This window comes from Artibeus jamaicensis, unplaced genomic scaffold (genome assembly GCF_021234435.1).
Source record: "Artibeus jamaicensis isolate MK-2021 breed Jamaican fruit bat unplaced genomic scaffold, CSHL_Jam_final scaffold_1689, whole genome shotgun sequence".
In the NCBI taxonomy this organism is placed as follows: domain Eukaryota; kingdom Metazoa; phylum Chordata; class Mammalia; order Chiroptera; family Phyllostomidae; genus Artibeus; species Artibeus jamaicensis.
In genome coordinates this window covers 5,619,457-5,634,216 of record NW_026522029.1, presented here as the reverse complement: position 1 = coordinate 5,634,216, position 14,760 = coordinate 5,619,457, and the positions used below count along the sequence as shown (strand labels likewise).

The following is a 14,760-nucleotide window of genomic DNA, read 5'->3' as shown; positions in this document are numbered from 1 at the left end:
TTGTGAAGTGAAGTCATCGTAACTCCCTGTTCTTTGTTGAGTTTGCTTAAGCCAAATGTGTCTTTTAGTGCAGTGCCAGCCTTATTTTGGCTCCCTTGATCTGAGCATGCTCTCGTCCAGGCTGGACAAAGACGGTTCTGTCGAGAGCCCGAGCCCTGGAGCCAGAGCGCCTGAGTGCAGCTCCTCACTCTGGCAGTGTGTTTGGGCAAGCGCCTTAACTTCTTTGTGTTGTAGTCTCCCCATCTGGGAGACGGGGAAGTAACAGCCCCTTCCTTACAGAGATCTTGTGAGAACTAGTTAATTCACAGAAGGACCTCGACCTTCATCGGGCTTAGCTCTGATGGTGAGGATAGCAGGTGTTGAAGGACACCGAGGACGGGTGACGCTGGTCCCTTAACTGAAGGGCGTTGGGATTCCTTTCCATGCTGTCCTCAGGTGGCACCAGTACGCGGGTCATCTGCTCCGATTGTTACGACAATGCCAACATCTACTCCAGGACGCGAGAACACTGTCCGTACACCTACATTGCCGAGGAGGACGTTCTAGATCAGACACTGTCCAGCCTCATGGTCCAGATGCCCAAAGAGACGTATCTGGCACATCCTTCTCGAGATGCCTCTGCCCTGGAGAGCCTGGTGTTGCCAGCAGATGGGGGGCTGCCTGCCTTTCGCCCCGACCGGGAGAAGATTGGTGAGGGGAACCGCCCTCCACACAGGGGCGGTGGTAAAGGGCACAGCGGGGTTGGTTTTGTTTATTTTGGTTTCGCTTCCACCCACTTGATTTTTTTCCTGTCACGTAGGCAGCACTCTTATTTGACAGGAAGCCATCAAATCAGTATAAGGGAATGATTAGCAGTTGTTAACTGGTATTAACTAGAGCAGGAGATTTTGCCAGCTTAGAGTCACAGAGAAGTTTGCATCTGCAGGATGAAAGCAGCTTGTGTGTGAGTAACAAGGTCACAACTCTAAACCTTCAGAAGCCACATAGACAAAGCTTTTTAAACGTTTCATGTATGTGTTACTATTACTTTCATCTTTGTTTACATGAAGGAGATTTGAAATGCTAAGGATATAATTTGGTGAAGGTTTTTACTAAATATTTTGAAGTGTTTGGTTGCTCTGCTGTCAGGTAAGCATTGAATGTCAGTATCACTTGACAGGTGTTTGCTTCTGTCTGTGAGGCATGATCAGGGCAGATGTGGAAAAGCAGTGTTGGGGGGTGTCCTTGGTTCCACATGGCCCAGGAGAAGGAATACATGTTAAATGGGACAGATGGAGCATCTGCTAACACCTTGGTCAGTAGAACAAAGCAAAACAAAACAGAACTCTTTCAAGACTGTGAGGGGCACTACTGTACACATCTCCCTGTCCATCTGGGCTTTTTACCAGCTGTCGGTCACCCTCGTGTGGGTCTGAGGTCCAGGAGCACTGGAAGCAGGGCGGGCCGAGACGTGCAGGTTTACGGAGGAAGACGGGGTGCTCCCAGGAGCAGTGCTGGCAGGAGGAGGCTCGGACATGGGCCCTTCGAGATGGGCTCTCGAAGCAAACACCTGTCAAGTGATACTGACATTCAGTGCTTACCTGACAGCACAGCAGCCGAACACTTCAGAATATTTAGTAAAAACCTTCACCAAATTATATCCTTAGCATTTCAAATCTCCTTCACGTAAACAAAGATGAAAGTAATAGTAACACGTACATGAAACGTTTAAAAAGCTTTGTCTATTTGTCTAGTTAAGAGACCAACTCTCTGAAGGTTTTAAAGAGGGTACAGGTCAGAGGAAAGTATAGTGTTACTAAAATTAGTCTCTTTAAAATTAGTCTTGGTGTCCAGGAAAGAAATGCACCAACACTGAGTCTGTCTTCCCGTGTCCCAGAAAAGTCACACACACAAAAGTCTTTTCAATAGACCTATAAATGCAGTGCCTCTTTTCTCTAACTTTGGGGGTATCTTAATTGTTCATCTATCTGGTCTGTAAATGAGGAAATGCAAATGAGAGTGTGTTGGTGCATTGCTCGTTTCCTGTCCAGGGTGCTCTCTCTCATTGCTACGCACAGTGTGGTCTGTCGGCAAGAGCTTGTAGAAAGGCAGATCCTGAGCCCCACCCCAGACCTGGTGAACCAGAGTCTCTGAACAAAACCCCTGGGTTATTTGTATGTATGTTAAAGCCTGAGGAACCCTGCTGTCTGGTATTCACATGGGGTTTTTAAACATTTGTTTGGATCCTGCTTTCTCTACAGTGCATCCCCATGAAGTTAAGACAGCTTTCAGTAAATGATCTTTAGGGAGAGAGCTCACCCCTGCAGTAAATAAAGAGAATGAGAAGTGGACTCTTTTGAACCCCAAGTACAGATAATTCGATTCACTACTTTTGGCTATTATTTTACTGTTAGAATTATTGGCATACTAGAAGCTGGGGAGTAAAGGTTTATTTTTAAGGTAGTTTTTTTTAGAAAAATAGACATTTAATTATTTAAAAATGACTGCTTTGAATCAGTTTTTATCTGTGTATCATGCAACTTTCATTACAGTGTGGATACTGTTAGTCTCTTCGTCTGTTTCTGTGTGTCTAAGGAGTTTTATTTTCAAATTTTGTAGCAGCAGAACCACTAACAGTAGGCAACAGTAGAAGATACATAGCATGGATTCAGTACATAGTGGTTCAGTTTGTTGAGTAGAAACGTTTGCAAGACCATAGTTCCAGATTTTGTTTTGTTTTTTAAGTTATTGCTAAGAAGGCAGCAAGTATATATTTGACCTCAGTACCCTTATTCAGGAATATTGGGTATCTTTATTTATTTTTTTTGGAGATTTGGGTAAAAGAAAATGAAGCTTTAGAAAATTAATTTCAAGCTTGTATTCACCACCGGTACTTCCTGTCTTTGGTTCTCAGAGACGCCGCAGCGGCCGCCGTGGAGTGCGAGTGATGGACTCGGCCCGCCTCGGCCTCCCTTTCCCCAGCAGCCGGTGCTTGAGTCACCACAGCTTCGTCACAACGAGGGCCCGGTGGAGCGTGACACGGACTGTTCCGCTTCCCCCAGGCCCCATCACAGGTTACACGACCGCGCTTTTGATTTCACTAGGACTCGGAACGTTCAGGATGGTAGCGAGGGCACATGAGACACTCGGGATGAAATCCGGGCAAAGGCCCGAGTTAGTTCATTTCGTATTTGCTACCTCAGAGTTGAGACGAAACTCACAGTCAGCACTTGCTTTACTCTTTGTCTACAGTTACATCCGACCGCACCGAGTGGGCCGGGCATTTGTTTGGGCTCACACCTGACCAAAAAGGGGCAGTGGCTGACGGAAGTGGTACATGTGATCAAAAGTGTGCGGGGGCAGAGGAGGACAGAGGACAGAGCGCTTCCTGACGGGCCGTGGGCTGAGCCGGCTGTGCACTGCGCAGCAGGGAGCGTCTCATTGCTGCTCGGTGTCCAGTGGTCCCAGCCCACAGAGGGGCTCTGAGACAACCTCCCTGTTCTGTGTTGTCTCCTAAAGAAGAAGAACTTTGGAGCCCGCCGAGTGTTCTAGGACTGGTCAGTGGCTTTCGGCATGTGGCGGAGAGTGGGGCTTTGATATTCAAGGTCTGCAACAAGTCCCAGGCTTGGCCAGCTGGTACCAGGTCACGGGTTTTATATTCTGGTGAATTCATTTTGGTGGGGGCGTTCCCTGTCACCCAGGGAGCTCGTTGTAAATGTATGTGCATTTATAAATAATTTTTGTATTCGTTGTGTTGGCTGCAGTGTAAATATTTTTGATATGCCAAAATTGTATGTAATATCCAGTTACAGTGTTGACAGCAGCTTCTCAGACCACAGACAGATTTTGTGTATGTTGGTTTAGTGAATCTAAAGACCTTTTGAGGTTTTTGAAATGCCATTTGTCAAGAAGTATATGTATAGAGGCAAGGTACCTCATGATTGGGTGCACACACACAGTCCTGGTGTAGTTACCCACTTCGTACCTAGAGGTTCACACGTCTCTCACTGGACACTTGCTGACGAGTGCCAGGTAACGGTACCTTTCCAGCACAAAAAGGCTCTTCCAAAGCACTAGCAGTCTTGGCGCTGCCATGTGCGTAGATAGAGGAGAACTCATTTGGGGAATACCTTCTTTCAACAGAGTAGTTAGTTAATGAGGAAACCAAAGATTGCTTCTTTTCTGTTTGTGTTTTTAATAAGGTCTCTTCTACCAATGCACAGTGTCTCTTAAGGGAAGGGGGCTTTTGGAAGTAGAAGAATGTGCAGATATGGTTACACTGCAAAGCTTTGGAGTGGTCCTTGGGATTATTTAAGCCCAAAAGGTTTCCAAATTTCTTACAATAAAAAGCTTTATGTGAACAAAGGACCCGCCACTCTAATGGAGCGCAGTGGACTGAAGTCTGGGTGCTTGCAGGCTCCTTATGTAGGTGGTCCGAGTCTGTCCTCCAGATCTAGTAAGTGCTAGCTGCCTGCTAGCTGACGTCAGTCACTTGAGCAAAGATACGTAAGTCAGTGTGCATTTCAGCGGTTCTAAACTCACATAATTTCTGGGGTTTTTTGCTATAATTTCATACTTGTTGTCAATCCTAAATTTTTCTCCCATAGGCAGCAGCACCTCTTGAGCTGTTTCGTTCCACCATGCTTTTCTCTTTTTCCTTTTCAAACTGCCGGCCTCTGTTCATTTCTACTTTGAACTGCTTAAATATCTTTTTTCCCTACCCTTCAATTTGTGATCCTTCTTACGGACTAGGTCGTAGTATAATTTGTGCGAACTTAGGGTCAAGAGAGCTGACTTCATTCCCAGCTCAGCTACTTACTAGTTATATAATCAAGGGCCAGTCCCTTGACATCTCAGCCCAGTTTTCTCATTTATGCAATGAGTGCGTGTTACCAGATGCTCTAAAGCCCTTTCCAGCTGTAATGTTCTATGAATCTGTGATCCCGGCAGGAGCCAAGAAGGATTCTGCTACTCTGACAAAAAGCCGCTTTCATGAAATGTTTGTCAGGGTAGAGCAAGAGTGATGGTGCTTGCCTTGACTTGAGCCAGGTTTATTTCCTCTGCAGCGGGAGGTACAAGAAATAATCATGAGAAGAAATATTCTCTTTCAAAACACTCTCAGTAAACAAGGACTCTTGGCTCCAATGACAAGTGCCTGTGGCCCTCCAGAGCAGCAGGTCTCGTTGCAGTGCTCCCGCACACCAGAATCCACTGGAGGCATCAGAATCCACTGGAGGCTGGCCCCAGCTAACCTTCCTCACAGGTTCAAGGTTATCTCGGTAACCATAGTGCTCCCACTCACATTGGGATAGACTTCCTTGAGAGAGAAGGTGGAGTTAGAGCTAGACTGCAGGTGAACATCACCTGTTAGGCACGAGGGGATGACAACAAGCTGGACCGGTGCCTCCTCGCTGCTCCTGTGGCGGCGTTGGAGTCCAGGCTCCGGTGGGTGGGGTCTCCGCCAGGGTGGCTCCAGTGGTGCGGTGTGCTCCCAGTGTTTCCAGCCTGTCTACGTAACTGAAAAACTGGTCTGAAAAACTAGTCAGGAATTTGAATGTGCAGAGCCTACCCCTGGGCTTACAAAGTAATAATAAATTCAGTAAATTCTAACCTTAGGAGGAGTCCTGAACCTTCTCATTACTGCCTGTGTTTCTGAGCAGGCAGTGATTGAACCCGTCCCATCATCAGGACTGGTCGTTCCTCAGTGTTTCTTTCCAGGGCGTCATGTCTGCCTGTTGCCAGTTTGACCAGGGACGTTGCAGGGCAAGGCAGACAAAAATGCGGGGGAGACTGCTTTCTGCCCCCAGGTCTGTTACCACCGAGGTCTGCTCCCCTCAGACTGGTTCTTCCCAGTCTACCTGGAAGAACTATAGCATCGTCCTTGACCTCCAGGCCTTTCTGACACGGGGGCTGCCCTGAAGCCATTGGCCTTCTGTCACTCAGCAGCTTCTAAAATGCTTACCCTAGCACGCAAGTTACTTTGTAGCACAGAGGATGGCAGAGACTCCACCCAGTGCGCTTCCCTCCCTGTGCCAGCTCAGTGCTTCAGATGTGTGTCTTCCTGTGAGGTAACTTCCACGTTGAAGAACAGTTGCCTTCACATTGCCCATTGGGGGGGGGTTGTAAAAGAAACACCAAGCTGTTAAGCTACTTAGACTCTTAGCCGTTTTCCTAAGAAAAGGGAGAGGTGATAAGTCTTGAATTACTTAAAGCATTATCATATGAAATGAGGGTGAGATTCTCTCATTTTATTCCAAAGGACGTGGATCCGGTCAGTGGGGCAGGAGTTACAGGCAGGTGCAGAATACAGTTGCCAATCATTTTGTATAAGCTTGCTAACAGTCAGGTTTGCCTGACAGTTGGAATAATCAGCCTTTTGTGGGAAAAATACAGACAGAGCTAAGGAATCCTCTGTTACAGCATTGAAGGCTTGTCTGCATTGAGATGGAATATGGCCAGGATGACCGAGGTCTCTCTCATTCTTCTGGTGTCAGAAATCCCCAGAAACACTTCCTCCTTCAGATTCCTTTATGTAAAGCAAGTGTAGAGCACTGAAGAATTTTTTTAAAAGAATTTTGGGGCTTGGCCTATTTCGTCTGTGTTCATGGTTGAAAACGTGAAAGTCTGAGTTTATTTTTCTGAGGAAATCTGTAACTACTAGTTACTGATACAAATGGCACTGCCATAATAGAAAGTTTGAGAAACTATAATGTATTATAACCCTCCCTTTTACTCTTTACTTTCATTCCTGTCTCTTCTTACCAGTGGGCTCCGTTTCGAGTGGGGTCGGAAATGTTCAGGTTTATACCCAGTATTTTAGCTGAGTGTGTTGTGGCCTTTTCTCATTGTTTAAACGCCCCCAGAAGCGCTAAGAGGGTAACGGAGCAACAGGTGAATTTGCTCTCATTTTATGCTGTGCTCTCCATTTCTTATCTTGCTTCTTAATTGTGATAACAGAGGTACTTGCGAATAGTTGAGCTGAAATTTATTTTGGCAATCTGCAAGTAATATTTTATTTTTCTATTGCAAGCTGCTTTTCCCAGTTCAGTTTGGCAGATGTTTTCCCTTCTTGCTCCTTCTCACTTTTTTGTTTGGAGTACAATCTAAACCAACATCAGTTAACCTTAATTTTCTTTCGTTTTTGGCACTGCCTGGTTTGTTGCAAAAATAACAAGTTCTGAATTGAGAGGTATATTACAAGCCACTTTTAACTAAACACCTGAAAGCCCATAAATCATCTGAAGGCTCTGTGGGTACGAAGTTGTGTGTGTGTGTGTGTTAAGAGAGTAGTAGTTGGACCTGTTCCCTCAAGGTTGTGTGTTGCTTTTTGTCAGTTCAATAATCTTCCCCGGTGGGTGGGGTGAAGGTGAGATACAGCTTGAGTTGAGCCTGTCTGCAAATGTAAGTATGGTTATCAGCTGTAACTGTCTTGAAAGAAATTGATCATCAACTGGTCAGCTGCTCTTAGTATATTTCTTGGCTACTGAAAGTGGCCTCTTGACCCACAGACTGTTCCTACCCACTGCGTCCCCCTGTGCTCCCCCACCCCACCGTCAGAGGGTGTCAGTCTGAGCAGTCCCGGCACTAGCTGTCCCTGACGAGCATTATAATCCAAGTTGTTCAGTGTGGTCCTTTCCTCATATCTATTTATGTTTTCTCACACACGAGAATGTATATTTTATAAAGCATGTGTTTGTCTACTTGTTCGTCTACTGTAATATGTGTTCAATAAAGCTAAAATACATTATGATTTTTCTGGTCTCTTGTAAAGTACAGGAGCGAAATGGTGCGTTTTAAATTTGTGGGGTTTTTTTCAGAGGGTCTCCAAATAACTGTACTAGTTCAGATGGAGAACAGTTCATACCCGTCTGAAGTTCCCGCTGTGGGTAAGAGTCCCGTGCTGCCTGGAGCACGGCACGGGTGCGCCGTGGCCGGGAGCTGCCCGAGGGCTGCCGGTCCTCTTCCAGGTGTTCACCCTGGTGCTAGGTGCTGCTGGGGGGAAACAAACTTGACAGTTCTTCAGGAAAAGTGCACACTCTGCAGAGAAGCGTTTGGAGACAGCATTTTCTAATTTGATAAATCTTTGACAAAATACTTGAAGTCAGTATTCTGGTCACCTTTCTCGCTGTGCCATGTTGGGGGCTGTTTCCTTTGAGACCCCTCTCTGCAGGCTGGGCTCGCAGCACTGACCCTGTCCTGAATGTCTGCCACATTCTAGGAGAATGTTCCACAGAGAGTTGGCTCATTAAATCTCAGAATACTCTTAAGATGTAGATTGGGCAGATTGTGGAAGTCACTTTCTGTGGTTGGAAACCGGCTCCGTGATGGTATCACTTACACCATGTTCAAAAGCTTTTAGGCAGTGAAGCAGGGTTGGAAGCCAGGTTTTCTGACTCATACGCAGGACTTTTGCCCCTGGGATGCCTTCCAGTCCTGAACAGTCTTGCAGTGTTGTGTCTGTGTGTGCACACCCATCTGAGTCCTGGGCACTCCGGGCATTGGCCACTCCCAGCGTGATGAAAGGTTGGGCTGGGACGTGCCCTAGAAGCTGGTTTTTACTATATTCCTGGTAGGAAAACAGACTGCCGTTTTCTTTTGAGGGTGCAATGAAGAAGAATGCCATGATTTTGCTTTGCTCTTTTTTTGGAGGGTCATGTATTAGGACCCAAGTGGTGGACTGGCAGAAGAGTGGCACCCTGCTGCGCTGTGATGGGCTTTTCCACACTCCTGGGCGACGCGGTGCTGAAACGCTGCTGCAGGACGGGTTGCCGTGGACCAGTACTTTGTAAAGTGCAGTGAGTGTCTAGAAACATGGAATAAAAACTGTAGGAAAATTCTTATAACAGATTTACCATGTAAACTTGCTCTGTCAAACTGCTGTTTCTAAACGCTTACTCTTGATTTCTGTGCTTTGTCACGCACCATAGCCAATAGTTTGTGGGTGGGCACAGATCTGCAGGCCACTTCTGGAGCAGTGCCGCTGTGACCATGTGCACAGCTGTGTTGGGACAGGAGTTGGCTCTGCTCCTTTCTGGAGGTGGTGGTTCTTGCCTGTTCAGACAGGTTGGTACTGAGAGTGGGGTTTCTTTCTGGAGGCGTCCCTGACTGGAAGCACCAGTGGAAACCCCACCCTTTCAAAGCTCTCGCTGGCCTGGTGGAGGCCTTTGTAGCAGGCTGCCCGTTCTCTATTGCCACTGTCTGTCTGGCCGGTGCACTTGGGATGGACTGTCTGTGGCTTCTGCTGTAAGGGAAATGCTGTCATGGGGTAGACAGAGGAACACAGGCCGTCACCCTGGGAGGGAGCTGCCTGGAGCCCTGTGGCCAGATGTGGCCGGTGCCTCATCACCAGAGGAAGGCTTCGCTGGGCGCCCTTCATCCGCCACCTCAGTTGCTGTCTGTGTTTAGCCAATCAAAAAATGGTTCTCAATATCTAGAACAGAGATTGGTCACTTTACATAGTCAGACCATCGGTAAGGCTAGTTGCACCTTGTTAAAAAGAGGCACCTTGTTAAAAAGAGGCACCTTGTTAAAAAGAGGCAAACAGAAAGTACTGATTATTGCTAGGAAAATACAGTGCAACAATAGCAAATACAGCGGCCCAGATACTGGTGAGCACTACGCGTACTTAACGTTTGATCTTCACAACAGTGCCTTTAAGGGAGGTATTCTTACTCTCATTTTACAGAAGAAACAGCTTAAGCAACTTGCCCAAATTGGCATAGTTAGCAAGCAGTAGAACCAGGAGTGGAAATTATGCATTGTGATTCCAAAGTACACATTTCCCCCTCTACTTCATCATTTAGTCTTTGTTACAGCCTGAATCGTGTGCCCCGAAATGAGAAGAGGAAATCTGGACCCCAGACACGCATTTGTACTGAGGAAAGACCATGTGAGGGCAGTGAGAAGGCAGCCATCTGTAGGCCAGCAAGAGAGGCCTCAGAAAAATACCTGCCAGCATTGGCCTTGGACGTCTGGCGCCCAGAAATGTGAAAAAGTAAGTTTGTTGAAGCGACCCAGTCTGCAGTGTTTGTTGTGGCAGTCTGACCAGACGAATCCAGTCTTCCAGTAACCCTGCCAGGTCGGCACAGCAGAATTTTCTTACCGGTCACCTTGCGCTTTGCCTAAGGTCACAAGCTCCAAAGCCCGTGCTCTTTATACTGTGCCATTCTGTCCCCTGGCCCCAGTCAGTGCCATGTATACCGAAAAGCACCGTAGAGAAACTGGCAGCGAAACCGATCAGCACCGTGGCTGGTGTGCCGGCAGTTCTGGCGCAAGAATGGTGCTCACAGAAAGGTGCTGCCAAAGCAGGAAGCTGCCGCGCGTTCGCAGCATAACTGAGTGTGACTTGGGTGCATCTGGGAGCTCAGAAGCAAGATACTTGGAGCACTCAAGAGTAAATGCTTAAAAAGCTCCCATTTTTTTCTTTCCCAAGGAGAAACCAGTTTTTAAGTCAATAAGTAGAATCCCATATGTGGAATAACTGGCCGTTCTCCAGTTGCTTGGATCAAGCAGTTAATTTTGTGCCCTTTTAAAATCCTCCGTCAAGGCCAGTGTGAATTCCCGTCTCAAAAACAATAGACATGTGAGTGAGGTCAGCCGTGATGGGAGTCTAGCTTGAATTATTTATTATTCCGGGCAAGCTCCAGAGACAAGTGCGTGGGTGTCCATTGCATCCCAGGGACAGCTGGTCAGAGGACTAGAATCAACGTCAAACTCAGTCTGTGCTGCTTCCAGGCCCTGTTCTCTGTGCATGCGACCTGGGTACTTACTCTTCAGGGACCACAGCAGATCCGCTCTTGCCAAAAGGGAGCTTACAGCCCAGTGTGCAATGTTGGGAACCTCTGATCTGCAGAGAAGTATAAAATCACAATAAATGACACTCTTGGGGAAAAGGCGATGCATCATGTTGGCAGGAGCTTTGCCTCCGGGACCCCAGTCCTCACAGGCAAGCTCTCTCACCCTTTCTGGTCGCCTGTCTTGTCTGCCAAGTGTGTGTCAGCTCCTGAAGGTCCCTTGAGAGCAAAAGACTTTTCAAACTTCTTACCTAGGAAGGTAAGAAGTTTGAAAACTGTTTGTCTCCCCCTATTGAAAGTCTCTGTTTCTTTTGGCAACCTAAATTTCAAGAGGGCCCTCAGAGCTGGTGGGGTATATTACTTTCCTCACTCCAGGAAAAGGGATTTTGGAAAGAGAAATAGCAGTTTACAGGGATGAGTGGTTCATTTTGCCCGGACATCTTGCATCTAATTTAAGTTCTAGCAGGTACAAGACTTGTTAGTGAAATGGTTACTGAGGGTGGTGGAAGAATTAATGCATAGAATCTTCTTCTGCAGCTCCAGAAGGCCAGAGTGTGACTTCCACAATACCTTTGTTGTAGAAGACAAGGCTGTTTTCTTTGTGTCCCACTCAACCTGCAGCCCTGAATGTTGCCTTATCACTGTCCTACTCAAACCCCAGTGAAAGAGTTTGGGCAGGAGAAGCAAGAAACCGAACTCCGAGGCCCCCAATCCGCCATCCGTGGTGCAACTCCCCTCTTCCAGCTAGCCGGGGCTGCCAGCTGGCTGGTGCCGTGCGAGGGTTCCCTGCGATCGGCTAAAACTTTTGAGTTTCCCTGGGCCCTGCATGTGCCATGAGGCTGGTTAGTAAAGGTCAGTGGGTCGGAGCACTGCCTTTGAAACAGCTGGGCTCTACTCCTATCTCCACTTTTTAAAAAAAGATATCCTTTATTTTTAGAGGGGAAGGGAGAGAGGAAGAGAGGGAGAGAAACATCGAGACAGAAACATTGACTGGTTGCCTCTTGCTGAGGCACCAACCGGGACTGAACAAAAAACCCAGGCATGTGTGCTGACAGGGAATTGAACTGGGGGTCTTTTGCTCTGTAGGACGATGCCCAAACCACTGAGCCATGGCAGCCAGGGCCTACCTGCACCTTTTACCAGTTGTGGGGACTTAAGCCAGTTCCACGGGTGCTTTGTGCCTCACTCTCCTCATCTGTAAAGTGGAGACACTCATGCTTACCTCACGTGGCTGTTGACAGGATTGGACGAGCTAAATGTCCAGAAGTACTAAGCACAGTTCCCACCACAGCCCTAGATGTTTGGGCTGCTATAGGTTATTGTTACGGATGCTCAGAATGGAGCGTTGCCCTTGCCCTCCCCTGCCATCCCTTTGCCTGCCCTCCCCACCTCTCCCCTGCCCTCCCCTTCCCTATGCAAACAGCTCAAGATGGGGAATGTCAGCAGCTTCCCCAAAATCATTTTAGGAGTAGTCCTGGAGACTTTTGTTCCTAGCTGGGTTTTATTTAGAAACGAGATAGAATCTCTGGAAACTAGGATTAAATGAAAAGCACCTTTAAACTTGGAGTCAGCTGGACTGGGATTCTGACCAGCTCTGCAGCTCTGACCATGTGACCTTGGGAAGCTGCCTGACTGCTGGGTCTTGGAGCATTTGGACTGTCATCGGGTGCTCTCACAGGCCCTCTCAGCTCTGAAGCACCGTGGTGGCTGTGGGCACAAGAGACCGTCCTCACGGCTGTCCCCGCTGGGTCTGTCTCTTCCCGTTGTTTGGTGGTGCTTCTTAACTCTCCCAGGACAGAGCTCCCTGTCAGCGGAAGGATTCCCACCACTTGCACGGGATTTTATAGGGAACAGCCTGTCTGGCTCAAACGAAAGGAATGAAGAGACCAAATCAGGAGAAATGTTTTCCTTTAATCAGAAGCCTTGAGCGTCCCAGAAAGGGTGTTGTGTGAACTGCTTCCAGTGAGCTTCCTTCCTGAAGGACAGTCCTTCGTGGGCCGCCCATTCCACCTGCAGCACAGGGCTAGTGGTCATGCGAGAACTCTCGCAAAAATCGACAGCAAACTGAATTGCTTTTTAGAACATTCTTTCAGCACTTAATATGTTGGCTGCTTGTGAAGAGGTGGCAGCATTGGAAAAACTGGAACCGGAACCCTTGAGCTGTGCGTACAGAGTGATTACTCAGTTTCTTTAGACTCCGTTTTTTTCTCTGCGGGACAGCAATGATGGTAATACTCATCTCAGAGTCTCACGTCAGGATTGCACTGAGCACTGAGTGGCATTGTTTCTGCTGGGAGAGCACTTCCGTTTCAGTCAGTCTAACTCATGTGGAAGTACGGGTAAAAGTGGCAGCTTCACTTTCTCTGGGCCCTTTGGCCAGTCAGCAGATGCACTTTATGCATAAAGAACAGCTGTAGCTTTTTAATAAATTGAGAGCCTTTTAGTTTTTCCAAGGCTCCTCAGGGCTTACTCTAAAGGGAGCCCCTTGTTCTACTTGGTCTGAAGAGGGACCAGTAGGTGCTTGCAGCCAAAGACCCACTTCTGCCTCTGTGCTACCTGGACCTGCCCGCAGCTGCGCCCCCTCCCCCGCCTCCGATGAGCAGGGAGAGCTTGAATATTTGATGTCTCTTGTTCTCAAGGTATCCGTAACAATTCAGTCAGCCTAGTAGTAGGAAGCTACACGTCTGGTCTGGCAATGGATTGAGTAGAGAAAACCTAAAGTAGGAGGGTTTAGAAAAAACTTTCTCAGTTAGGAGCTTGGCTTACTTTTCTTGATACTCTGCTACCATCTGGCTTGGAGTTTCTTCAGGCAAAAACAACTCCATGCTGATTTTGAACTATTGGTGGATCTTTGCAGACTCACCCAGCTACTTCTAAACAAATGGCCCGTGAAAAACGTGTGTTGGTGTTTGGTGTAGGGCAGCCAGTTCCGGAAACGGGAGCCGAGTCAGCACGCTCCCCCCCCCCCCCCCCCCGGAGGCCGTGCCCACTGGGAAACGGCTTTCCCAGCCAGCCCCGGAGTCTGCCTTAGGGGCGGGAGGGGAGCTGCAGGGGGCCTGGGGCTGGGCCTCATGGCCAACCGGAGGGTTTTCTCTGCAAGTTTGCTCGTAGAATCTAGATTCCCACCATGTGAGACAGTGACATTCACACACTGGTCCCTGGACATGAAGGAATACTGTCCCCCTGCGAAGCTGAGACACTTTGTCTCTAGACAACAGGAGGGTTGGTGAAGGGATGTAGGTTCTCTGAACGCCTCTTGTCCACTGTGTTTCCACCTGCCGAGGCAAATTGGAGAACAACTGTGTACATGCAGTTGAGCTAGAACTGGCCTCAAGGTGGCGCTTCAGCACAGAGAATGGCAGGGGCTGGCATCACCCCAGGCCACCATGTCTGAGGGCTATCATTACATAAGGGAATTCACAGAAATCGGGCTTCTCAATAGAGGGCCTTTGTCACTCAAACTGGGGCACTGAAGAGGTCAGGGGTTGGTGGAGGACTTCAAGAGCACTTAGTCCGAAGTGCAGAACACAGGTGTAGGCTCCTGCCGTGACAGAGCCCGGAACCTCTTGGCCAGGGGAGCAGGTCTGGGCTTGCCCTGGTCGGAGAGAGAGCCAGTGCGGCAGGCTCCGTCCTTGCGCCTGGAGGCCTGGCCCAGGCTCACAGCCCCAGACTGGGCGCTGGGCTCGGGCAGCCGCCTTGCACAAGGCCTCCAGACCTGGAGGCCAGCTCCTGAGTTTAAATCCTCGCCTCCTCCCCACACCCCATCCTCACCCTCTGCTGTTTACGAACCACTTTCTCCCCTGTGAGCTCATTTGCTGCTCCTAAACCCCCTGGGGGAGGGGGAGCACCTTGGGGAGGGGGACAGGGTGGGGCTCTCCCGGGCTCTCAGGAGCATGTGCAGGACGCTGCCTCATCAGGCCCACCTTCCCCATCTGTGTCTGCATCTCTACCAGCAAACGGGGGGTGTGGGGGGTGCGCCTTGGGCCGG

General features: G+C 48.5%; 1 protein-coding gene across 2 annotated transcripts in view; it reads left to right on the top strand.

Annotated features, from left to right (window-relative positions):
• The window catches only part of LRIG2 (leucine rich repeats and immunoglobulin like domains 2), a 46,554-nt gene extending 39,302 nt beyond the window's left edge, over positions 1 to 7,252 (top strand). For both annotated transcript variants that reach the window (XM_053655901.1, XM_053655902.1), the window contains 2 exons: positions 436 to 690; positions 2,894 to 7,252. In XM_053655901.1, coding sequence (XP_053511876.1) covers positions 436 to 690; positions 2,894 to 3,120 — 482 coding nt within the window. In that variant the 3' untranslated portion in view covers positions 3,121 to 7,252. The remainder of the gene's footprint in view (positions 1 to 435; positions 691 to 2,893) is intronic.
• The last annotated feature ends 7,508 nt before the right edge of the window (positions 7,253 to 14,760 follow it).